The 22,996-nt window shown below is 37.6% G+C and overlaps 1 protein-coding gene across 4 annotated transcripts in view; it reads right to left on the bottom strand.

Annotated features, from left to right (window-relative positions):
- Positions 1-22,996, bottom strand: part of FNDC3A (fibronectin type III domain containing 3A) — a 124,908-nt gene that overhangs the window by 71,486 nt on the left and 30,426 nt on the right. For 3 of the 4 annotated variants that reach the window (XM_076363880.1, XM_076363879.1, XM_076363878.1), the window contains exon 3: positions 11,727-11,802. The exons of the other annotated variant lie outside the window; for it this stretch is intronic. In XM_076363880.1, coding sequence (XP_076219995.1) covers positions 11,727-11,802 — 76 coding nt within the window. The remainder of the gene's footprint in view (positions 1-11,726; positions 11,803-22,996) is intronic. 4 annotated transcript variants of the gene reach the window in all.

Genomic DNA, 22,996 nt, shown 5'->3' with positions numbered 1-22,996 from the left:
TCCTTCTACTTTAAATGACCTGTCCATATTTCATAAGATTTTTCTAGGGTTATTGCAATACTTCGTTACGAAGAGGTCATCATGAGGAATACTCACTATCCTACTCACAGTAACTTATTCACATCTTATTGAAACTACAATTCCATATTAACTGCTTTTAAGAATTATTAATGAAGCAGTAATATAGACTACCGGTTTGGCATTCATAGTTCTTATTGCAGCTCTTTCTTTGGTTGCCTTGGAAGGCACATCCATTCTACCTATGAATACAACTGTCAAGATCATCCAAGGGAAACAAAATATACATGGTATTTATGAAAACGGCCCATACATAGAGCACCAAAGGGAAAGGATAAATGGAACTGCTGGGAATGGGCTACTGGAAAAATAAATTGAGAACAGGCACAGGAGACAAACCATATGCTAACAGAATAGCTGGTTAATCAAAAGGGAAGGAAGGTGTAGTCAGCTTCTCTAGCAGCTCTAATACCATTAACTTGAGACCCATCTACAAGTTACTGGGTGCTGTACAATCACTTGAAAAAAATCTGAGGCTCTTTGGATGGTGTCCTAGGGCACCTGCTCCAGACAACTGCATTTTCTGGAAAGCTCTTTGCAGTGTGAGAAAGAGCTTCTCTTTGGCAAAAAGAAAACAAGAACAGCACTATGGATAGCTGTATTTACTAACAGTGAATTTGGACCTTCCAACTTTGTTTGAAACCCCATGTAATTTCACTGTTTCTTAATGGCTTTAAGTGGCTGAACTTACATGCTTGTAATTGGCCTTTAAACTAACATTGCACAGTAGCTGTTTATATTTGTGCACAGCTAGGCTGTATGTTTGTAGTGACCTTTTTATCTTTCTCCTCTTCTTCCTTTCCCTCATTTGGATAATAAACTGCTTTAGATGTAAAACAGATTGCTGCATGTCTGCAAAAGGAAGAAGGGGAAGGGAAGTTATATTACCATGATTTTAATGAAGTTGAAGAATGTCATGATCATGTAAGTCATGCAAGCTGACAAAACCTCAGTCATTTAACAGACAGTCAAAAAAAGACAACTACAATCATTTACTATTAATAACACATGCACAGCCATATCAAGCCATGCGCTGCTGATTCATCCATTAGAAAAAAGCAAAACTAAGAACAGAATAAAAAAATCCCTGGATTCAAAGTTGCAACATTCAGTTAGAAATTACATTCTGGCAAGAAAAGTGTACCTGGACCCACGCAGACAACACAGTAGCCTTGCACAGGTGAAAGTGAAGGAAAGGGAGACTACCCCCCTGGTCTCTTTCTGTTGCTACCTTGGCCCTCTATCTACACAACAATTTTTAGCATCGAAGGAGAAAGCATGGAGGCAGAGCGATGTCAGGCCCTGTAAGCTCTGGCATGGCTGTGGCAGCCTGGGTGTGCATGCGGAGCTTGCTCTGTCTCGAGGAACTCTGGAAAAATAATGGCCGGGATTGCTGCTCCACAGCCACGAAGACTTTGGTTTCCTTCCCAGTCCGTCTGCCACCCTTCACAACTACCATGTGCCTGACAGTGGTCCACAACATAAGGCAGCCATGACTACTTTTTAGAGTACAAATAGAACAAGAGTAAATCAAAATTAATTCAAAGCTATTTCTTCGTTAACAGTAATTCTTTGATAGAAGTCTGAATACTTTCACAGCTATAACTATATATCAAGGATGTAGCAATACAACTTGAATCTCAGAGTAGAACTATAAAGAAATTTCCTGGGGTCTCATCTAACAATCTGTAGCATTTTCCAACAGATGACACACCAGCCTGTATTCATACTGTACATGTGGTGAAAGGGGATTTAACAAAAGAAGTCCTTGATGCACAAAGTTCTAGCCTTTCCATTTTTATGAAACCCAGTGCAAAGTCAACTTAAAAACATTAAGTTTCTATAAAATAAAAGCACAATTTGTTTTTAAAGAATTAATCAGATAAATAGAGAAAGAAGTTTCTCAATTTCATTAATAAGTTCGCAATCTTCATGAAACCTTATTATTTCAATCAACCAGACTGCATCCAATTAAGATACAGAAAACACTATCAGCATAAGTTATTCTAAATGTTAGGATATTAAGTGAAAATAGTAAGTAAAATCTTTTTCAGACTCCTCTGCCTACATCTCTGATCTTTGATTTAGTTCAAACTGCTAACTACTTACATTAGATGAACTTTCTACTTAGATTAGAAACCAAGAAGAGATCCTACAGACATTTCCCCCTCTTTTTCCCCCATAAAGCAAGTAGGATGGGGCTATTTCTTTCCCATCAACAGCATAGTCAGGGAAGAAAACAGATGAACTGACTGCAGTGCCAGGCAACTATTATAATATTGCTAGATGCAGACCTGTCAAGCTTAACGTGCTTCATACAAGACTCATCCAACTGATTTCACACTCAGCCCACAGTAGCACCTAAATCTCAGTGGTCTGAGTTAATACTTCACAGCCTTGTGGGCTAGACATGACTGACTACAGTCATGGAAACCAAGTTTTAGGGGCATTCTCTAGTTGCAGCTTAGGGCTGTAACTCCATTCCTCAACATGCACCTCCAAGTACTGGTACCTTCCTTGTAAAATGTGAGATGTTACATGCTCATGGAAATGGATGAGTTCAAAGAGTTCAAATGCTTGAGGACAAAGACATTCACTGTGGGTACAACTGTGAAACACCACACTAAAATGAGATGTTTTCAGGATGTAGCCTTACTTATTTCAGCTTATAATAGCCAGGCTTTAGCTCCAGAATGGAGACATCTCATTTAGGTATCTAAAATTATGTGTCTGCATGCAAGTTAGGACTTTAAACTCCCATTATAGCAAGTGGAGATCTAGTCAGTACAGACAGTGGAGCCTGGAGAGCTATTCAGTGCAAACTGATGTCAGCTGAAAAGCACTGACTGTACTATAGCTAGTGACTAAATCTTCACTAGTTATAATGGGAGCTTAGATACAAGGCCACATACAGAAACACACATTTAGACACCTAAAATTAGATGTCTTCAGTATGCAGCTGAAGCACTGATATTTCAAACAAATGTCTCCAGGACCTTCCTACAGTCAGGCTGGGTTTGCAGTGTGGAGCTTGCAGTGTTGTGAAGAGAAGGAACAAAGGAGGAGATTAGAGAAAATACAAGGGAAGATTAACTGATCAGAATATACAGGAAAATGAGACAGGAGAAAAAGGAGAACCTGACTGAACACCTTATAATTAATATAGTAAGTTATTAATTCATTCACATCTCAAAATGTGTGAAATAAGTCAAGATAGAATAAAAGTTAGAAAAAACTGAATAGAAGAATGAGAAGATAACCAAGGCAAAAACGTTATAGACATGTTTTGTCCATATAAAGATATTAGATCTATTTAACACATTTTAAACAGAAACCAATGACAGAAAAATTAAGTCTTGCCTAAAACACACTACAACCAACATTGTGAAAGTGATCTCAATTAATGCATTTCACTTTTAATCTGTTTTTTTTAAATTGGCTGCTGCAGAAGGTGATAAAACAGGTCTAGTTTGCTTTTTAATAAAGCTTTTGCCAGGTTTAGTTTACTCTGTTTTGCATGTTTCAGAAATCTAGTATTTATAATCCTAACAAAACAGGCACAACAGTAATGTGAGCTGCACTGGCAGAAAAGCAGCATGATAAAGTAAGCTTTTCTAGCAACAGCTTCTTGTAGCATCCCTGACTGCTTCTTTAAGGGCTGGAGGACACTGGGACCACCAAGACCTGGTCAGTTAGACGACTTAACGGAAGAGGTCAGGCAGTTCCCAGAGAAGGCTGAGGGAGCTCCATTACGAGGCTAATTCTCATGGCCACTCTCAGAGCAGAAAGAGCCAGATCTAAACAACAGACTTCTGGATTGCTACGGATTATTCTGGTCAGGGGAATAACCTTGTTTTGTACTACTTTGCAAGTTTTGTTGAGTTAATACAACAAATTTGAGAGATGGTCCTGAAGAGACTGAAGACTGCCTCTGCCCAATTGCAAAGGGGACTACAGAATCAAGTAGACGCAACCTGAGCTACCTTTAATTCAGCACAGTACCAGTAGTAGTACTAGAAAAGCTGCAGCAGCAGGGCTTATGGGCAAGTTTTCCCTGCCAATGGTACTTGAATTATGGACTAGATTTTTTTCTCTTTTTTTTTTTTTTCTGATTTTTGATGTGCCAAAGCCAATACATGAGCATTCTACATGCAGTACAGCGAGGGCTTAAATCCATCATTATTCCTTTGACCTATCAGAAGAGTATTTGCCATATCTCCATCCAACTTTTATGCTACCCTACGTGTAAAAGGCAGGAGGGTAAGTCTGTTCTACAAAATTTGCAAGGGCATTCATGCATTCTGTTTATCACTCTTAAGCTATAAAAAGAGTAGCTCGTACTTCTAATTATTTTGGAATGAGATAGCTCCAAATCAAGCTGCTACAACCACGCTTCATGGTCACTTTCTCTCATCATCTTGTTGCAACAGAGAAGAGCATAAAGTCTCCTCTGCAATCATACTCCTCCATAGCTGACCAATACCAATGTTCCTATTATTTTTGGTTTGACTGTAGGTACCTAGAAACACAAACATCTATGAAACAGTTTCTAAAACGTGTATATTGAAGGTTATTTCCAAACAGAGATGCTTTAAAGTTAAGCTACTCCTAGACTCAGCTCTGAAACTCTACATGGACAACCTCAACCAAGAGTTAAGTGGCTTTAAGTCACTGTAGCTCGTTGTGACCTCATACTTTCAGTTGACTTGTCTTAGCTTTCCTCAATGCCTTTTATAAAGACCCTCTGAATACTTCCAATGGAGATCCTAAAATTAATGTGTAGAAGAAGATGTTAATCTAAGTATCCATATCCAGTTTCAGCCTTGCATATCATGTTTGGTCTTCTACAGCACTCACACAGAAGGAATGGATAAGACAACTGAAATGATTTACCATTTAGGGTGGGGTTTGGGGTTTTTTTTTTTTTTAGTTTTTTTTTAAATGAACTTATGTATAAAGCCTTACACCTGGGTCTTCAGAAGGCTACAGCAGAGAAAAGCTGTAAAGCACCTCTGAAGACAAAAAGGAAAGCAAATAAACTTACCCATGTCATCATGTAATGTTTCAGTATTTAGAAATGGAAAATGGTAAATGGAAACAAGGATGAAGAATTATTCTTTCTTCTCGGGCTACAGAAAGAAAAGATCACCCAGAGCAGCTTCCCTGGGTGGCTCCAGTAAGCTATTCTTAATGGGAGCAGGAAAACTAGAGCACTAAGAACTTTGTAGTACACATCTGGGTTTACTTGTAAGGGTTCATTATCCAAGCTCTTAAGCCACCTAGAAGACTAGAGATGCTCAAGAAGAGAATTCTTATTAACAGCGTTTTACTGGTTTTGCTAGTTTGTTCCATTACTACAGATCTATGTATTTAAATAAATATTCTTTCATTCCTAAACTTAGCCCAGTGCTAAAGTGGATACTGAGTAATTTAACAAACATGATATGGTCTTTCTAGAGGTGATGTCACCCTTAAAGCCAATATATGGGATCACTACTGCAGTGTCAGATATCCTAGTACATTCTAAAATCACCACAGAATGACAGCACACACTTCCTCCACTTAACACAGTGGGTTTAGGATTTGATAATAAACTGCGGCCTTCTTGTGAAAGTAGCATCTTCCAATGACCATTAGTAACTAGCAAAGTCCATTCTGAGGGGTTTGTGGCAACAGAATTTATGACTGGTCTTTAACCACCTCCAATATTAATAAATTAGTTTTTATTTAAAACTCAACACCGAAGCACCAGATGATACTGAGGACAAAATAAATCTAGGTGTTTTTTTTTTTTTGTTCAAATGTACTTAAATAGCAGTTACATTTGGATTTTTAAAATTTCAGCTTGGTTGCTCTAACACTGTCTGAAAACAACCACAACCACATGAGACCTGGCAGCAGGTAACAGCAGATAATAGATTGAGAGCAGCCTGGCAGAGGACTTAGGGATATTGGCGGATGAAAAACTAGACACAAGCTGGCAATGTGCACTTGCAGCCCAGAAGGCCAATTGTGTCCTGGGCTGCATCAAAAGAAGCGTGGCCAGCAGGTTGAGGGAGGTGATTCTGCCCCTCTACTCTGCCCTCAGGAGACCCCACCTGGAGTACTGCGTCCAGCTCTGGAGTCCCCAGCACAAGATAGACATGGACCTGTTGGAGCAGGTCCAGAGGAGGGCCACAAAGATGATCAGAGGGCTGAAACACCTATTCTATGAGGAAAGGCTGAGAGAGTTGGGGTTGTTCAGCCTGGAGAAGAGAAGGCTCCAGGGAGACCTTATTGCAGCCTTTCAATACATAAAGTGGGCTTATAAGAAAGATGGAGAAAGACTTTTTACCAGGGCCTGTTGTGACAGGACAAGAGGCGACGGTTTTAAACTGAAAAAGGGTAGGTTTAGATGGGATGCAAGAAAGATATTTTTTATGATGAGGGTGGTGAGACCCCGGAATAGGTTGCCCAGACAGGTGGTAGATGCCCCATCACTGGAAGTGTTCAAGGTCAGGTTGGAAAGGGCTCTGAGCAACCTTATCTAGTGAAAGATGTCCCTGCCCACGGCAGCGGGTTGGACTAGGTGAACTTTAGAGGTCCCTTCCAACCCAAACCATTCTGTGATTCTGTAACAGTTTTACTCACACAATATTCTGGTTAATGGGCAGGTTTGGTGTTGCAAAGCTGAAGTTAATCTTAGAATGAACTAAAGTTTGTGATTCACTACTGTAGTCTCAGAATTTATGCAATTTTTTTTTTTTCCTCTTGACTTCCTTGAAAACACTTTTCAGAAGTATTTTATTCCTTAAAGAGAAAAAAGAGGTTAAGATTGCTTAACTTTTATCCCAGAGACTAACCTTAATACTGATACTTCATTTCATTTCAAAACATGAAGTATTTATGACTCATTCTAATTTACATAAATTTTCTTATTTTATTATGAAAATGGCAATTTTCCTTTGCAGAGACATGTAAGACATGGTCTCTTTTATTATGTCAAGTAACATTTAATAGCCCTTAGCTGTAACTTGGGACTGTTATAAAATGTGCTCATGATGAGTCATCTTCATTCATTTATTCTGCAGTAGGAAGAATTCATGAATGAGTGATCTGCAGTAATTCACTTCTACAAAGAGAGCCCATTCATACATTTCAAACCTGGTTTTCTAAATCACTGTAATGTAGCTGATTATTTCACTTTAACAGAAAAAAAAATTTGGCTTAAGGAAAGTTTCCACAGCAGTTTGAGTATTTCTAGTATGTGAGAACAGTTTCGTAGATTTAAAAGAGGTCTTCTGAAAATAAACATTTTAGTCTAACACATGGATACACAGATCTCTTCCTATCTATCTAGCAAGAAAAGCACAGTGTCTTTGGAAGTAAGAGACTGACAAATGATTTAAACTGAAGTTGCATCAAAGGGAGCAGAAGTTATTGCTATCAGACAAACCACTAGGCAGCCAAAGAAAGTATTTTATAAAATCAGAAAAATGGCCATTGGCACACAGAAGTGCTCATTTGAAGCTGTATTAAGTCAAAATACGTACAACAGAAAAGCAACTAAGATCCAAGATTGCTAACTACAGAAATATAAAGCAACCATGCTTCTTATTTTACAGAAATATAAATGTAAGACACCAAGAATAAAATACACAAGTTAAAATCATCAAAAGTCCACCAAAATAAAGGAATGGGATTCACCAAGGAGAAAAGCTCCCTTCACCACCACTGCTCTTTTGCCAACTTTAAGAGATTTTAAACCAGGAAATAGTCTTAAGAGCCTTTTCACCCAATCTTAATTACCATGGAAGAGGCCCACATTAAGAAGCCACTTCTCACTTATCATGGCTCCAAAACAGTCAAAGCTTTACAGGTCGTCTGAGAGAATTATACCAGCAAACAGATGGTAAGTCAGTACAGAGACCTGGGTATAAATACAGCATTTTCTTCAGAAGCTTAGCTCACAGAAAAAGCACGTGTGCGTCTCCATTAATTGGTGCTTTAAATTTTCATTACTTCATTGATTCAAGAACAGCTCTAAAACAGTCACTTTATTCACACCTCTCCTTTCTCGTAGAGAGACACTGACTCCTTCTTTTCAGGTTGAGCAGTTTTACCCTATGTATAGAGTATCCAAAGTAAGGATAGTTCTCTTTACAAATAAAATAACTGACAAGAGCAGCACAAAGATTGATGGAGCATCTCAATGTTTCCAACAGACAGGGTTATGATGCAAGAAAATACAAGTAACATTATGGTTAGATTTAGAAACAATCCACAATGACTTCAGCAGACAGAGCAATCTCAAGGTGAATTGACCAGCAATAAAGCACAGGAGAGATCTAGAATTATCCAAGGAACAGTGACTTACCAAATCACCCAAACAACTGTATCTGGCTATCTGCACTTCTACTGGGGATCCATCCAAAAGCAGCTCGCTACCTCTCAACTTCCATTCTTTCATTTTAGTACTATACTTACATAATTTCAATTTAAACATATGCCCATGCAAATTGCCTTTCAAGAACCTGAATTTACATTTTATTGTTTTCATCTTTGATCAATGTATAATATTCCAAATTCTTACTATCCTTTGTAATCTCAAATTATTTCTCTTTTAGTAAGACTTTACTCCAAAGAGACATCATATTTGTTAGCCACCATTTTACTAAGTATAAATTGGAATACAGACTTAGAAAAATAGTACTTGAAAGTTTTCCGTTCCTTAAAAAAATTGTACTATGTTCAATATTGAACTGAAGCCCTTGTTATTTGTAGAATATTTAACATCCCACAAAATATGAAGTAAATGAAGTTCTCAGAACCAGTTCATTCTAGAAAGCAAACATCAGAAACTAAGAGGTATTTGTTTGGTGGTCACTTACCATTCTATCACAAATAAGTAAGTGTTGTGAATTATACATGTAAGCTTTACAAGCCTCATTTTGAAAGGGATAAGAGAATGCTTGTAACAAAGTATTAAGTGCATTTCATGAAAAATCTTTGCTTGTACTAATGCTTTTCCTCCAGGTGGATTCTGAGTGTGATACAAGACAAAAACGCATTAATTGCAATATGCAATATATTTGTTGTACATAATTACAATTTTTCTGTAGGCAATAAGTGCTGTGGTTTTGCAAAGTAGTACACAGATACACACTTAATGTATGTAATACTACCTTTTTTTACATAGTACATCACAGAAAAAGCTGAATATGCATTCTTCACAGAGACTTAAGTCAATGCAGTCAGAAAAAAGTATAAGGATAGGTAAAATTTACAGGAAAAACAGATTGGAAAAAAGTATTAAGAAACTTTATGATGACTACATTAACTTCCCACTGATTGCATCTCCACTAAATTTCAGCCATCTTTGCTTTCTTCATGCCTTTTTAAAAATAAGCATCTCTGCATGTTTATAAGGTTTCCTCCAAACCATACTCATTATGTATTTCCACATCTTTAACTTTGATTTGACCTAATAACTGAGTGCATACAGTGAAGAAGAGAACAGAGAACTGATGTGAGCTTTCTTTCTTTAGAGTCAATGCAATAGTCTCCTGTGGCTGTAATGGCTGTAACCCATTTTACAGACTCGTCGTCCATTTTGTAGCCAAGTCAAGGGCAAACTATATTTGAGAAGTTGTGGCAGAGCAAAAAGGACCACCAATATCAAATTACTTTCTACAGTGTACACCATCTGAAATCATTCACTTTATACAAATCTATATACAGAAAACAGGAAAGTAGACATTCCTCATTAGTTGCAATACATACAATGAAAAAGGTACAGCATCAATTACTAAGGGAATGTGTTCTTTAAGCCAGACAGACTCAACAAGCCAAAAGGTAGAAAGATCCATTGGCATAGCATTCATAAAACACAGAAACATCTCAGGAGTGGCAAGAATAAACCAGAAAAGCAACATTCATAAGATCATGTGCAACTCAGATTCTGTTCTAAGATTAGTGAATGTACAGATATGAAAAACCTCTATGCCCTCTGTTTTACTACCAACTATAAGCCATATTTTCATGTCCTGGAAGGGGGAAGGACAAGGAGAATGTCTATATGACAGGAGGTTTGCAAAAGCTGTGGAACTGATTTGGGATGTAAGTTCCCAGATTGCCTGTGCCACTTTCCAGGAAAGTTGTAAAGACTGTACCTGAGCTTACACTTACTGAGACCCAGGAACAATTGTCTGATAACTGCTCATGCTCACTTTCATATTTAAAGCATGAAGAAATCAGCAGCTGAATCAAATCACAATAGCAAGCTGCTTACTTGGAAAGCAAGAGAGACCAGGCAAGGATAAGAGCTGTGCCACGAAAGGTTAGAACCCTATCTATAAAGATACGATCTCAGTATTTTTGCAGTTCATCACACACTTCCTGCTTTCAAGATGATCATGCAAGGAAAGTGTCAATCCATTCCCCCCCCAGCCAAGCCCATCTGATAAATCAAAATTAAAACCAAAAATGCAATGCATGCCACTCTCCTCAGTATTTTGTGCAACAGAAGTAAAATACATCTTATCTGTTCTTTAACTTAAATTGCAAGACAAAAATCACTATGTTCCCCTCAGATACTGCCAAGTAATTATTACACAGCTGTTTCAAATAAGCCCTATAGAACCGTGAGCTGCAACACTGATCCATTTGTAGCTCAAAGGAAGCAACAATACTATGCAACCAGTACAAAGTTTTGCAAAATTGTGCTAATGGACATATAAACTTTAAGAATTGTTGATATAAACTTAATTACAATCCAAGGCCTCCTTTTAATCAGTTATTTTGTAGCCAAAGGACCTGCCTATGACACTGGAAACTAGACCTTTCATCTCTTCTCAGACTGGAGGGGGGGGGGGGAAAGGAGCTGGAAGATACTTGCTTCAACTTCCCAGAACAGTATCTGTTGAAGCTGGGCCAACATCCAGAAAAAAAAGGTAGGACCCATTGGCCCAGAAGATAACAAGCAAAAAAAGTGACCCCATAGCTGAATCTGTGGATACTCTCTTATAACACAGTAAAGTGGTATTCTAAACAGCAGCAATATCTGACTGCTTATTTCTTGCAGCTGTAGATCGGCTGAACTGGTGGCTATTTTCATTCAGAATAGAAAACAACATCCAAACTGACCATTGCATGTGGGGATGCTACACTGAGATGAAGCATTTGTATTTTGAAGCTGCACTTGCTAGAACTCAGAAAGGACACAATTTGGCCTCTAGAGATAATGAAAAACTAGTAGTGGGATAACAGACAGCTACTGTTGGTACAGGCAAACAGTGTCCGCATGACAGCAAAGAATAAAAAAAAAACCAAACTCAAACCAAATTAACAACTGTAGCTTTTAATTTGAGGTCTGTGTAATAAATGAGGTTAAGTCAAAAGTTGCTACCACAGCACTTCCCTGTTTGCTCTGCAAACTGAAAATGTTCCCCCATTTCTTTCCCCAAGAAATTTAATTTCATCTAAGAAAAAGTACTTTGTGGTACTGAAATCTAAATCCAATGATCCTTAGCACCTAATCTTTTAGGTCTTTAAACAGCTCTTGTATTTAAAATAATTTCTGTCAGTCTTTTACTTTCAACACCACAAATTGCCTTTTATTTATCCTGATGCAGACTCAGGAAATATTAAAATAAAATTATCAGCTTTACCTGTAATGCACTGAAACTGTCCATCTTCTCTTCTTATTGTAAATGCTTCCCCTGGATTAACTTGCACAAGAATAACCTTAAAAATAAAAGAGCATTTACAACCATTACACAGGAATATGTCACAGAAGTCTGGTACGTGCAAAAAAAAAGTTTTACTGGGAAAAAACTTTTTTTCTGGTTAGTAAATACATTATTTTTCATTCACACTGCTTGCTGCCTTCATCCCACAGAGAAAAACAGATAAGAGCAAGAACAAGTACAGATATTTTTAAACAAACATTTTTCAAAGAACCAAGGAGAGAATAACAACCAAGTAAAACAGTACCTGTACAAATTTTCTTTTCTTGACTGCTTAGTATAATTAAAAAGCTATTTGTACAGCTTAAATTATTTCAACAAATTACATTAACTTCAACATTAATCAAACCATTACATAAAGTTTTGGAAAGAAGCCTAGAATTCCCAGTGTTTGAATTTTCATCATAACCACTTGGCAAACAGTTTTCAACATAAGGGAAATATTGTGTCATTTCCTTCTTTACATGATCCAAGCATGTTTGTACATTAATTGATGATAAAACATTATTGGAAGTCATGACAAAGTAAATGCACCACATGCACAGCATGAAACAATATATATAGTTTTATTTGCGGAAAGCTGTTTATCCTAATTTTGTAAACCCATGCAATGCAGAATTGATAGCAAAGCACATTTAGCAGCCAAAATAAACAGAGGAAGTCTGACACGTACCAAAGCAGAAGCCCATTTTAGACTTCTGTATTCTCATTTGAAACCTGCCTTTCTGCGAGAGAAAAAGTTTGTAACGATGAAGAACCTAGCTAAAATTATGAACAAAGAAAAAACCCAGAAGAGCAGGTGCATTTCATAATTTCCTTTCTGGACACATCTTTCTTCAGTCTTGCTCACATGTGTCTAAATAGAGTGTATGTCCTCCTCCTGGTGTGAATTGGAGAGAGACAAATCTTTATATACACAACTCTTCAACATTATGGCCAAAAATTTACTCTGTTGAATTGCTAAAAGAAAATAAAATTGGTCTTGTTTACCAAAAAAAAAAAAAAAAGAGAGAGAAAACAGGAAACTTGATGTTAAAATGTTACTCATTTTAGGAATACCACAGAAAGAGGAAAGGGTTAGGAAAAGGCAGAAATCATACAAATTCCTCCCCCTCTGGTAAAGCAACATTATGAATTAATGAAAAAATGGCAAGTTCTACCCTAACATAGCTGCAACTTTGATGAGACATGATGGATATTCACATTTTCAAACTTGGGCCATGTGATTCAATACTGATTTAGCCCAGTTTTGAGCATGCACTTTAAAAATACTACTTTAAGTTGTTTCATGTGCTACAGTGCTGTTACTGGAGAAAGATGTCTCCAGAAGCTTTAGGCTCTTTTAGAAAAAACAATTAACTATATCACTATTTATGTTTTATCATGCTAATAAATTTTCCAGATCTTCTAAAGTATGTCTGATTATAAAATTCAGTAAGAGTTAGCATTCATAATATAATTTAAACTTAGAAACAAGAGGATTTTAGACATGAACTTCAAATAAGACTTACAAGTCTTCAGAAAATATTGTATTGCCAGAGTTTATTGTAAGTGTTTGAAGGTAGCATTTTAACAACTGGCAATCACCTTCAGAACGTGACGAAGTGGAGAAATACGAGTGAATGAGTTCTTACAATTTATTTTTCAGACTCCCCAGGCAGGCATAACTTTTTGAAGTCATATTTCATTGATTTACTTCCCCCTCTCTGCTACAATTGAAAGTTTTAGCTTGAAATTTAGACTAGAATAAAAGTACCTAAAAGCTTTGCAGGAGTACATGAGAATGTCTTTCCATCTCCTATGTGTGGGTTGGATAACCACATTTACCCAAGTCTTTTGGCTGACTTAATATGCCCTAACCCCTGGGAGGAGCCGTTCTGGCTGCAGCTGACATGTCAATCTGTACAGTTTTCAGCTCAATATTCTTGGTCTCCTCTGTATAAACTATAAGAAGCAGAAAAGCTGCAAAGCCCTCAAGTTTTAGGGCAATGGCTGATGTAATTCCCTTGATTACTACTTTTAAAGTAACAGGGAATGGGAGACGACTGGTATTCCATTTCTTCTGTGTCAGTGCCTGACGTTGGTAACCTGGGTAATGATGTTGCCTTGGGAACCTGCTGGTTCTCCTCCTCCAGACCTCTGCTGCAGGACATCTGAACTGGAGGCTCCAGCCAGCAGAGTGGATCTGAGCATGGGAATACATGTACTGGCCCAACTGCAGCAAGTGGGCCCTATGCCTCCCGATTTTCTTTTGTAGCTGTTTCTCCTGTGTGAGAATCTTTGTTTACTTCACAGCTAGTCTGAGAAAGTAAAGGCTCAGCATGCCAACCATGGTGTAACACAGTGAGAGGGGGCACTGTTCAGCAGCAGCTGTGCCATGAGACAACAGGTCTCCTGATGGAGTCCAGCACCACCCTGACACTCAGGATGTCATCAGATTCTCACATCTCTGAGCACATCTGACTTCCACTCAAAAGGGTACGGAGACTCACCGACTTAGCACAGTTTAATTAGACACTCAGTTCCCAGGAACAGGAAATAGAGCCTTTTTGTCAATGGACTATTAGTCTACTTGATGCCTGACTGTGTATTTATTTCACTGGCTCCCACTTTCAGCCTTGCTTTTATGTTGTGCATTCACATTTGTATTTTACAGCTGTTCCAAGATAGGCTGTATTTGTTGCCAAGTGTGCCAAAAGAGAGTCTGAATCAGGGCTGAAGTAATTTCAGAAGCTTCAAGAACTGCTGGCTTCAAAAGTCTTTGTGTTGGGGTAAGATGTGTCAACATGACCAGCACTGGTTGCTGGACCAGCCTGATCACTGCTGAACCCCATAGAGTAATCACTGCTTCGAGAAGGATATTTTTTACACTTACTCACCACGTCAGTAGATGCAATTTGAAATAAGAAAAGTTAAAGCTATGCCCACAGAGCCTGATACCTTTCTGGTCAGAAGAGGTATTACCAAAGACAGACAATCACTCACAGGGATCCCCTCTTATCTAATAGAAGTCTGCTGCACATAATCAAAGATGCAAGAAAATTTCTCTAAAGGAAGAGGTAACATGAATCTTTCACAGCACCACGTGTTAGGCAAATAAAATCTACAGGTTGCTTAGTATTTATAGCTCTTTCATCTCATTCTAGGTGGCTTTATGCAGGCTTGCACATCTCATTGTCCAACATGCTACTTCATGAACCCTGACATCAGTACTTACGAAAACCAAGGCCCTCGTCTTTCACACTGAATATTCTAGACCCTGATCTCCTTCCTCTTCTGGGCACAACACTCACATTGGCTGGAACCAAGTGAAAAGCTCTGGAAAAATCTGATGGCTCAGCCTCTCTTCCCAAACATCAATCTTTTTGTGACAAATCCTGTCGCTTTACTCACAGGGTCTAAAGCTCTGCTATCCAAAGGCTAACATGCATTATTCTATCCAGATTTCCATTGCCTGCTCCTCTAAGATAATTATGACAATCTGAAAAAACTCATTTGTGATGTGTCAATCTCAGTGGGAGGCACGTTTAACACAGCCACTTTTCAAATGCCATTTCTCTTTCTAAATCAACAAAACACCAGTTAAGGACTTCACGACCTTAACAAAATAATGAGAACTTCAGACACTGAGGCCTTGATACAGGCTCTAGAATCCTACAAGCACTTCTAAAGCATAACCAACTATAACAGAACCTAATAAAATTTAAAAGTGTAATTTCTCAATGCTAACACAACCTTGACTCAAGATATTTTTGTCTCAAGTTCAAAATACGTTAAGGCGCTGCTATTAAGAATTGGGAGTATTAGGACAACTAGTTTCGTGTAATTTCCACTGGGACTATAAATTGTTTCCTTTAAAAAGTTATTTAATGATGAACCACATGACCTCAATACAGTTCCTGATGAAAACCAGGACAGAATCTCTTTCCAGAGAATAGCATACAAGTTGGCAATACAGGACTGCATCTATACAATTATCCTAAAAACAATTCTTGCATAAATAAAACAAAATTACCAGCCCATATGACTAAAGTTTGAAATACCTGAAACACAGTTGTCAAAGACTGTCAGAGTTTTAACAGTGACATTTCATACTTTTCAAAGGTACTTAATTTAGTCTACAAAAGACATTTTAGAAGACAAACCCAGATTAAGTGAACAACGTACTAAGCTTTGTAGTAGTTTAATTAAATAGGTATGGATAATAGAGGTTTCCTAGCACAATATTGAAAGCAAAATCCATCCTAAAAACATAGAAAGGCATTGCAAAAAGGAATAGTATTCATTAACCTCCCTTCTTAGCATGGAATACTTGACTTTTTTCCTGATTTTAAAACGTTTACTTCACTGCCCATCCACTGTCAGTTCAAGATACATAGCCCAGATTGGCAAAGACCAGCTTCCTAACAAAAACTGAATCATGCCACATATTAGAAAGCTCAATAGCTTTTCCCTGAAATTGCTGTTTAAACTCAGGCAGCTACTCAAGCCCAATAAGAACATAAGAAATGTCCTCATGGTCTGGGTCAGCAGTCCAGCTCAGCAGTCCATCTAGCCCAGTACTTTATCTCTAATACATCAATCGAAGAAACTATTTAGGGCGAGCAAGTGAGCCAGGCCACTTTCTGCAGTCCATCTCTGTCATTGTCCATGAGTTTGCCTAAACTCTTTGAGTTTGCTTACACTTTGAATTGCCTCCACAACCTCCTATGACAGCAAGTTCCTGAAGTTCACCTTCTAGCCATTTTAAAACAATCTTCTAGTTAAATACCCCTAGTTCCTGTGCTATGGAATTTGCTGAATAACCGTTCTGAGTAAATTTCATCCACCTCCTTCATTATTTTTTAAGCCTTAGCAATTTCCCCCTCCTTGTCCCCAGTCTTTGCAAACTGAGACATCCTGTTTCTGATCTCTCCTAGGAGAACTGCTTCATCCCCTTGACCACGTCAGTGGTACCTAAAACCACATCTGTATTAGCAAAGTAAGCAGTGCTTGGGAACATCACCTGGAATGATGAACAATGTTATAGTAGTCCTGAGCACAACACAGGCCGATGCCAACGAGCAGTCTTCTCCCAGACAATACTGGAAACTATTCTGGAGACTACTCTTAACAGGCAGTCTGCACACAGACACTCTTTCTGGAGAAAAAGATAGTTTACTAGAACAGACTTGTTCCATGACACTTAGCCTGTCTCTGGGAACGTTCCTGAGCACACTTAAATTACTAATATATAAACACTGCCCGACAGCAGCCTGAAGAAGCATTACGGCGTTTTGCATTTTTGAAGGACTAGTTAAGGGATACCCCCTTAGTTAGCTTTGAAAATCTATTCTTCACCTTAATCATAATTTGAGCTGGTCTTATATGATAAATACACTCTTAGAATACAACAATTCTATGTAAGACTATTTTATACTATTTCTCTCCTCAGAGAAATCCAAATTAAAATATAATTTTATTGTAGCTCAACTAGTATGATCACGTCCTACAAAGATACGCAACATTGACTTGGACATACTACTATCAACAGATGTAATGATAATTTAACAGTAATTTCATCTGAAGATCTCATATATGATTTAGCTTTATTACATCAGTGCGCGTAGGATGAGAAAGTATTCTGATTTTGCATCTAAAGAATCAAAGGCCGTATGAATGTTCAAAGAGGAGAGTGCTCAATGTTTCTTATTACTATTCAGTAAGCTCTTCACTGTCTGCAAGAGAAACTTCAGGATGTTTCTGCAGACTGAACCAGGAAAGGAGTTGGATGTTTTTTCAAGTCTTTAGCTTATTTCTAATGCTGAAGAAATTAATTTGATAAAAATAGCTGGAGTCAGAAAAAAAAAGTTATAAGACTAAGAATACAAAAAACAAAAGCTGGAAGGGAAATCTGTGCAAGACAAAGCTGCAGCCACCTTGACTCAGAGGGCTGCTTCAAAAAAGGGAAAACTTAAGGCCAAGTGTCAACACCTATCTCTAGAAAGGTCTAGAAGTAACTTTTACCAGCACGAAGCAGAGGCTGCAGAGGCCAAAATAAGATTCTTAGAGGTATTTCACTCCACTAATATGATCACAGTAATGTCTGTTAAAGGCAGAATGGCAACAATACAAAACACAATTTATATCCTACTAATCCTTGTCTTTATGGATACAGAATAGTTTCTTAAGCAGCCTAACAATTTGCTTGTGCCAGACAAATATGCAGGTTAAGGTATTTCTTCATTGGAGCACAGTGAGGGAAAGAATGGAATTTAAAATACAGAGCTAGCTAATCCTGCTTTGAATATGTTCATTTGCACACTAATTAAGGCCAAAAAGCCCATTAACTCTACTGAAGTAACAACAATTACAAACAACCCCTCATTCTGTCAGTAAGATCCACACTTCCACAAGCACCTCTACTTCTACTTCCATCCTACTAACAGGAGTAGTGATGTATTAGCAGACTGCCAGGTTTCAAGATAATTTCAGCTAGCTGACGGGAAAGAAAGGCAGCATTAGACTTGTGGCATCACAAATGCGTATTTACAGGGAAAAGTTTTCCCAATGCTCTCAGTCACAACCCCCCCCCCCCCCCAAACTATAAATAGGCTAGCACAATTAATGACTATTCTCCATCAGGTGGTTAGTAAGCAAGACCAAAATAAAACCTGTGGACATTATTGTGAAGTACCAGTACCAAAATTGGATTCATCCTGATAAAGGCCCTAGATGAGGTGAAAGACTGGCAGAGCAGGAAAACAAAAGAGCTTAGGACTAATCCACAAGCATGTTACTTCACTGTTTTAAGGCAACATCTTTCCACAGCAGAAACTGTAAATACAATTAGAAGTTCAAACTATTTCTGTCCCTATTTCTTTTGCTCATCATTATACATGTGCAAAAGCAGCTCTCTGAATAAAACTCAAAGGCTAAAGAACAAGGTTCCCCAAATACACACACACGGACGATACAGACAGTCAAAAAACAGTGCCTCAGAAATATTTTGCCACTTCTATCAAATACATATATGCAGTGGATCTGTAAGGCAAAAGAGATTTTATTTGAAAATACATATGCAAAATATTATTGCTAATATATCATATATACAGAGATAGTATTTTTAATTTATTGTTTAGGTTCTAGAAGTTTAAATTTAGTCTGAAGTAAAAAAAACCCACCCAAACAAAAAGTGATTGTGTCTAGACACACACTAGATGATCTTTTACACAGGCACAAAAAAAATCAAATCCAGAATTAAGACAGTTGCTAACCTCCTCCTCCACCTTGCTCCATAAAGGTACGAAGACCTACCTAATTTGGGGAAATTTTTGCAGATCAGATTTGAATAAGGTTTATAGAAGAGAGTTTAGCTTAATCCTTACCACGTAAGGATGATCTAAGTATTATACATTTTAAAGCCACAGTTCAAACAATACCTGTATTTCTAAAGGACAGGACTGACTGAAATACAGTTTCTAACTCTTCTAAGCTAGCACAAACATCAAGAGATTCAATTTGGATGCAGTAAAGTTTTGTTTACAAGTCTGGTATTCAGAGACACATTTTCAAATCTTTTGTAGCAGGTAAACTGCATTGCCCAAATAAATGCTTTTATACCTAAAAGCTTCTCTGTCTGTAGAAAAAGTTATTAGCTACTGAATATACAACATAATTTAAAAAATATTTAGTTTTCCTAATACCTACGGGTTTATTTCTAACCAGCAAAGTCTTAGCTGGAAGACTGAAACTATCATTTTAGACATACTGAGATATGAGAGAAATAGTTTTCTATTTGCATTAAAGAAAAATCTATAGACTTCAAGCTTTCTCTGCCTCTCCAAAATATCTTAGCTCTCAAACACATCCTTCAGTATCAAGGACTATCAGCCTTCTGAAGGGGAAAAGAAAAAGGTTAAGTTTTTTTAATCCTGACTGAGGCTAAAGAAACCAAAATACATTATATACTTTGTGTCATGTGTTAAGTTGTGGGATAAGCCCACCTGAGAACTGACACTCTGTTCTCTCCACAGGCTAGCACTGTCTACAGTGCTTGCCACAAAGGCAAGAAAACCAAAGGAACCGGATTGAATTTCAGTGTAAAGGGATATTTGGAATCCTTACCTCTTCCCAGCCACCTCCCACCTCCCACTGAAGGGGAGATGAACTGAATAAGTTACTTGATATCTTCCCCTAAAAGAAGTTAGTTATGCTTTGTGAATTTACATATTTTTCCAGAATGAGTGAAATCTGGGACAAATTTTCCAACCGAGTTAAAAGCCTCTAAATATACGTAACAAGAATGCTAATAGAACTACCACTAAATATATCATAACGAAAAAAATGCAATCCTTTAGCAGCAAAGCCAATTCATAGTCTGGCATACATACTAAAATACTGAAAAATGTGGGGACGTAAGAAGGCAAGGAAAAAGTGGGGGGAAAAAGCTAGGATGCGTTACATTAATTTTATCGATTGCTAAAATTATATATAATATGAAGAAATAAGAGTATGTTATATTACAACTGTGGTTAAAGCATACTGAAATGAAATAACGTAGTAAGAGACTGTTCTGTACAAGAAAGATTACAAATTGGAGCAAAACAGTACCACTGAAAAGCAGAGTTCTGTTTTTCTCTCATTCTGGAGTAGTTTTGGGGATGTGTGTGTTTTTTGGGGTTGTAGGGTGTTTTGGTTTTTTCCTCCAAACAAACTTCCTAGAAACCAAGAGGGTAAAGTGTTCCAAAACATTTCCCTGGACCTCTGAAACTGTAATTTAAAGAGAATCAAATCACAATCCATTTCTATACTAGCAGAAACGACGTTTTTTCTGAGATGTTTTACTAGGAAAGAGACTAGAGCTTCAGGCTTGGGGTTGCTTTTTGGGGGTTTGTTTCTTATTAATCTGAAGACATCTATATTTAGCATTATATGGTTATAGGTGCTGAGTCAGTAGCAAATGATTGTCAGCAAAAATCACAAATAATGGAAAGACTTTACCAAAATCATATTTCTAAATGCATTAGTAATATACGTCAACATAAAAATAGAGAGTAGTGGTTTGTCTAAAAATACTGCAACTGAAATTAGCTCAGCAGTACTGATGAGAAGTATTTTTAGCCAAAAAGACAAAAGGTAAATTAATTTTTGAACATTTTACAAATTTAGGAAAACACCATAGCTAATGCTTTTGGTCATTCTGACTTCAAAAATTTTTAAAACGCTCAACTAAACCTGTTAAGAGCGGGGTACAGCCAAGCCCTTTGTAAGATGTATACTGTATCTTTAACAGTCTGACTGCAACAAGATTAAAAAAGGGTGTATTTCTGGCAAAGGGTGAATATAATACAACACAACTTCCAGGCAGAGCCACATTTATGCTCTGTCATTAGGGCACATATTCAGAACAATTACATTTTTCTCCACTAATAGCTCCAATCAAGATGTTAATTACTGACATGCTTTATCTCGTAACCCATTTCAAAAGCCTTAGCACTTTGACTTACTGTTGCTCGCATCCTTTTATTTCTCTCATTCAACTGGTGCTACCACAGTGACAAAGGATGAAGGAAGATTCAACAGTCACCACTCCGGCTGCTCCAATCTGTTCCATTCACTTAATACTGAGGTAATCTTCAGTGATGTGTTGAGCACTGCCTCCCCCTTCTCTTAACTGAGCACCTTAACCTAAACGCCACGCTGGAGTATCTCCCTTTACCTTCCTCTATAGCTGTGCATCCACAAAGCATGCGGAGGCAGGATGTGAAAGGTAGGATCAATTAACAATATAGTCAGCAATACCTACCTCAAGCCTTCCTTCCTATCAAATTAGCCAACGTACAGTGAGCTTCCTGCTGTACACGAATGTATCATGTCACCATAGCAACTAAATCAACAAATAGCTGCTGCAGCATCTGCTTCTGGATCATCTAACGTCAGTCAACAGAAGGTTCGGGTTTAAGAGAACAAAGCTGCCAAATATATACTATTTTATAACTGCATTTTTAATTTAGCCTCCTGATTCCCAGATAGGATATACTAGCTCGGAATGAACCAACTTCTGACTATATACTTGAATCTATGATGCAGCTCGTGACTTCAGTTTGCAAATAAGCCAGAAAGGAGGGAGGGGAAAAAAAACACCCAACAAAAACCACCACCACACTTTATAAGAGAATAAAAAGATACAGTAAAGAAATAATCAACTGGATTCTACTGCACTTTTTCTTAAATACTGTGTTACTCTATACTGTGCATTTATTAGATACATTAAGAGACATGAAAAGAAAGGAGTGTGTTTCCCAATTTTGCTTTGTAATTTACATACGTCTGCCCTAAATAATAGTATAACCAGAAATATCTTATTAGATATTAACATTTAAGACATTTCAGATGGCTGACAAAGATGGTTTCACTCTATTAGCGTCCACTAAGGAGCTGAACTGAAAACATCCAGTATTAGTTTCTGGCAATCTCACATCTGCGGTCTTCAATCCCAACAATAGCAGGGGCCCATTGGCATACCCTCACCTGTGGAAAGACAGCTACGTAGGGCAAAACACGCATCCCTCCCTTCTTGTGAGAAATTACTTCAAATACCACATATGCATCACTCTGGTTTAAGTCTTAACCCATAAACAGACAAGATATATGAAACTGCTTTGCAACAACATGGGATTACTGATTAAATGTTGCTTGAGGCATAAAAAAAATTTAAAAATTACTGGGACAGTAATGTCTTCAAAGGTAACAAGCAAGTGTACACACATACACACTTTTATGTAAAAGAACTCAAACCTACAGCCTACTTATAACAAAAAAAGTAACTTTCCGCTATTTTAACTTCAAGTCATATTCCTAACATTTGATCAGCATGAAATTCTTTACCAACTAAAAGCTTTTAGGCTCAAGGTATCAGTTATTCAAATCCGGTATCGTTTTATTATTGAAAACATTTACTTTTTAGTTTTCAAAGTGGCTGTTTTTCCATCTATGTACAGTCTTTTGTTACAAAGAAAATCATTACATCTAGGTTGGCTCCACAGAGTGTGGTCCAGTGAACAGGGAAAACTGCACACAGGCTCAAGATGCTAACTCTGTTGTGGCTCCGACATGGACTTGCTGTGATTTGTGGGTTTGTCACCTCACCTCTGCCAGAGTTTCCCCGTTTCTAGGACTAGTGCAACAGCATTTGTATGTCCCTAAAAGCT

Source organism: Aptenodytes patagonicus, chromosome 1 (assembly GCF_965638725.1).
Source record: "Aptenodytes patagonicus chromosome 1, bAptPat1.pri.cur, whole genome shotgun sequence".
In the NCBI taxonomy this organism is placed as follows: domain Eukaryota; kingdom Metazoa; phylum Chordata; class Aves; order Sphenisciformes; family Spheniscidae; genus Aptenodytes; species Aptenodytes patagonicus.
This window is presented reverse-complemented; position numbering and strand designations above follow the sequence as displayed.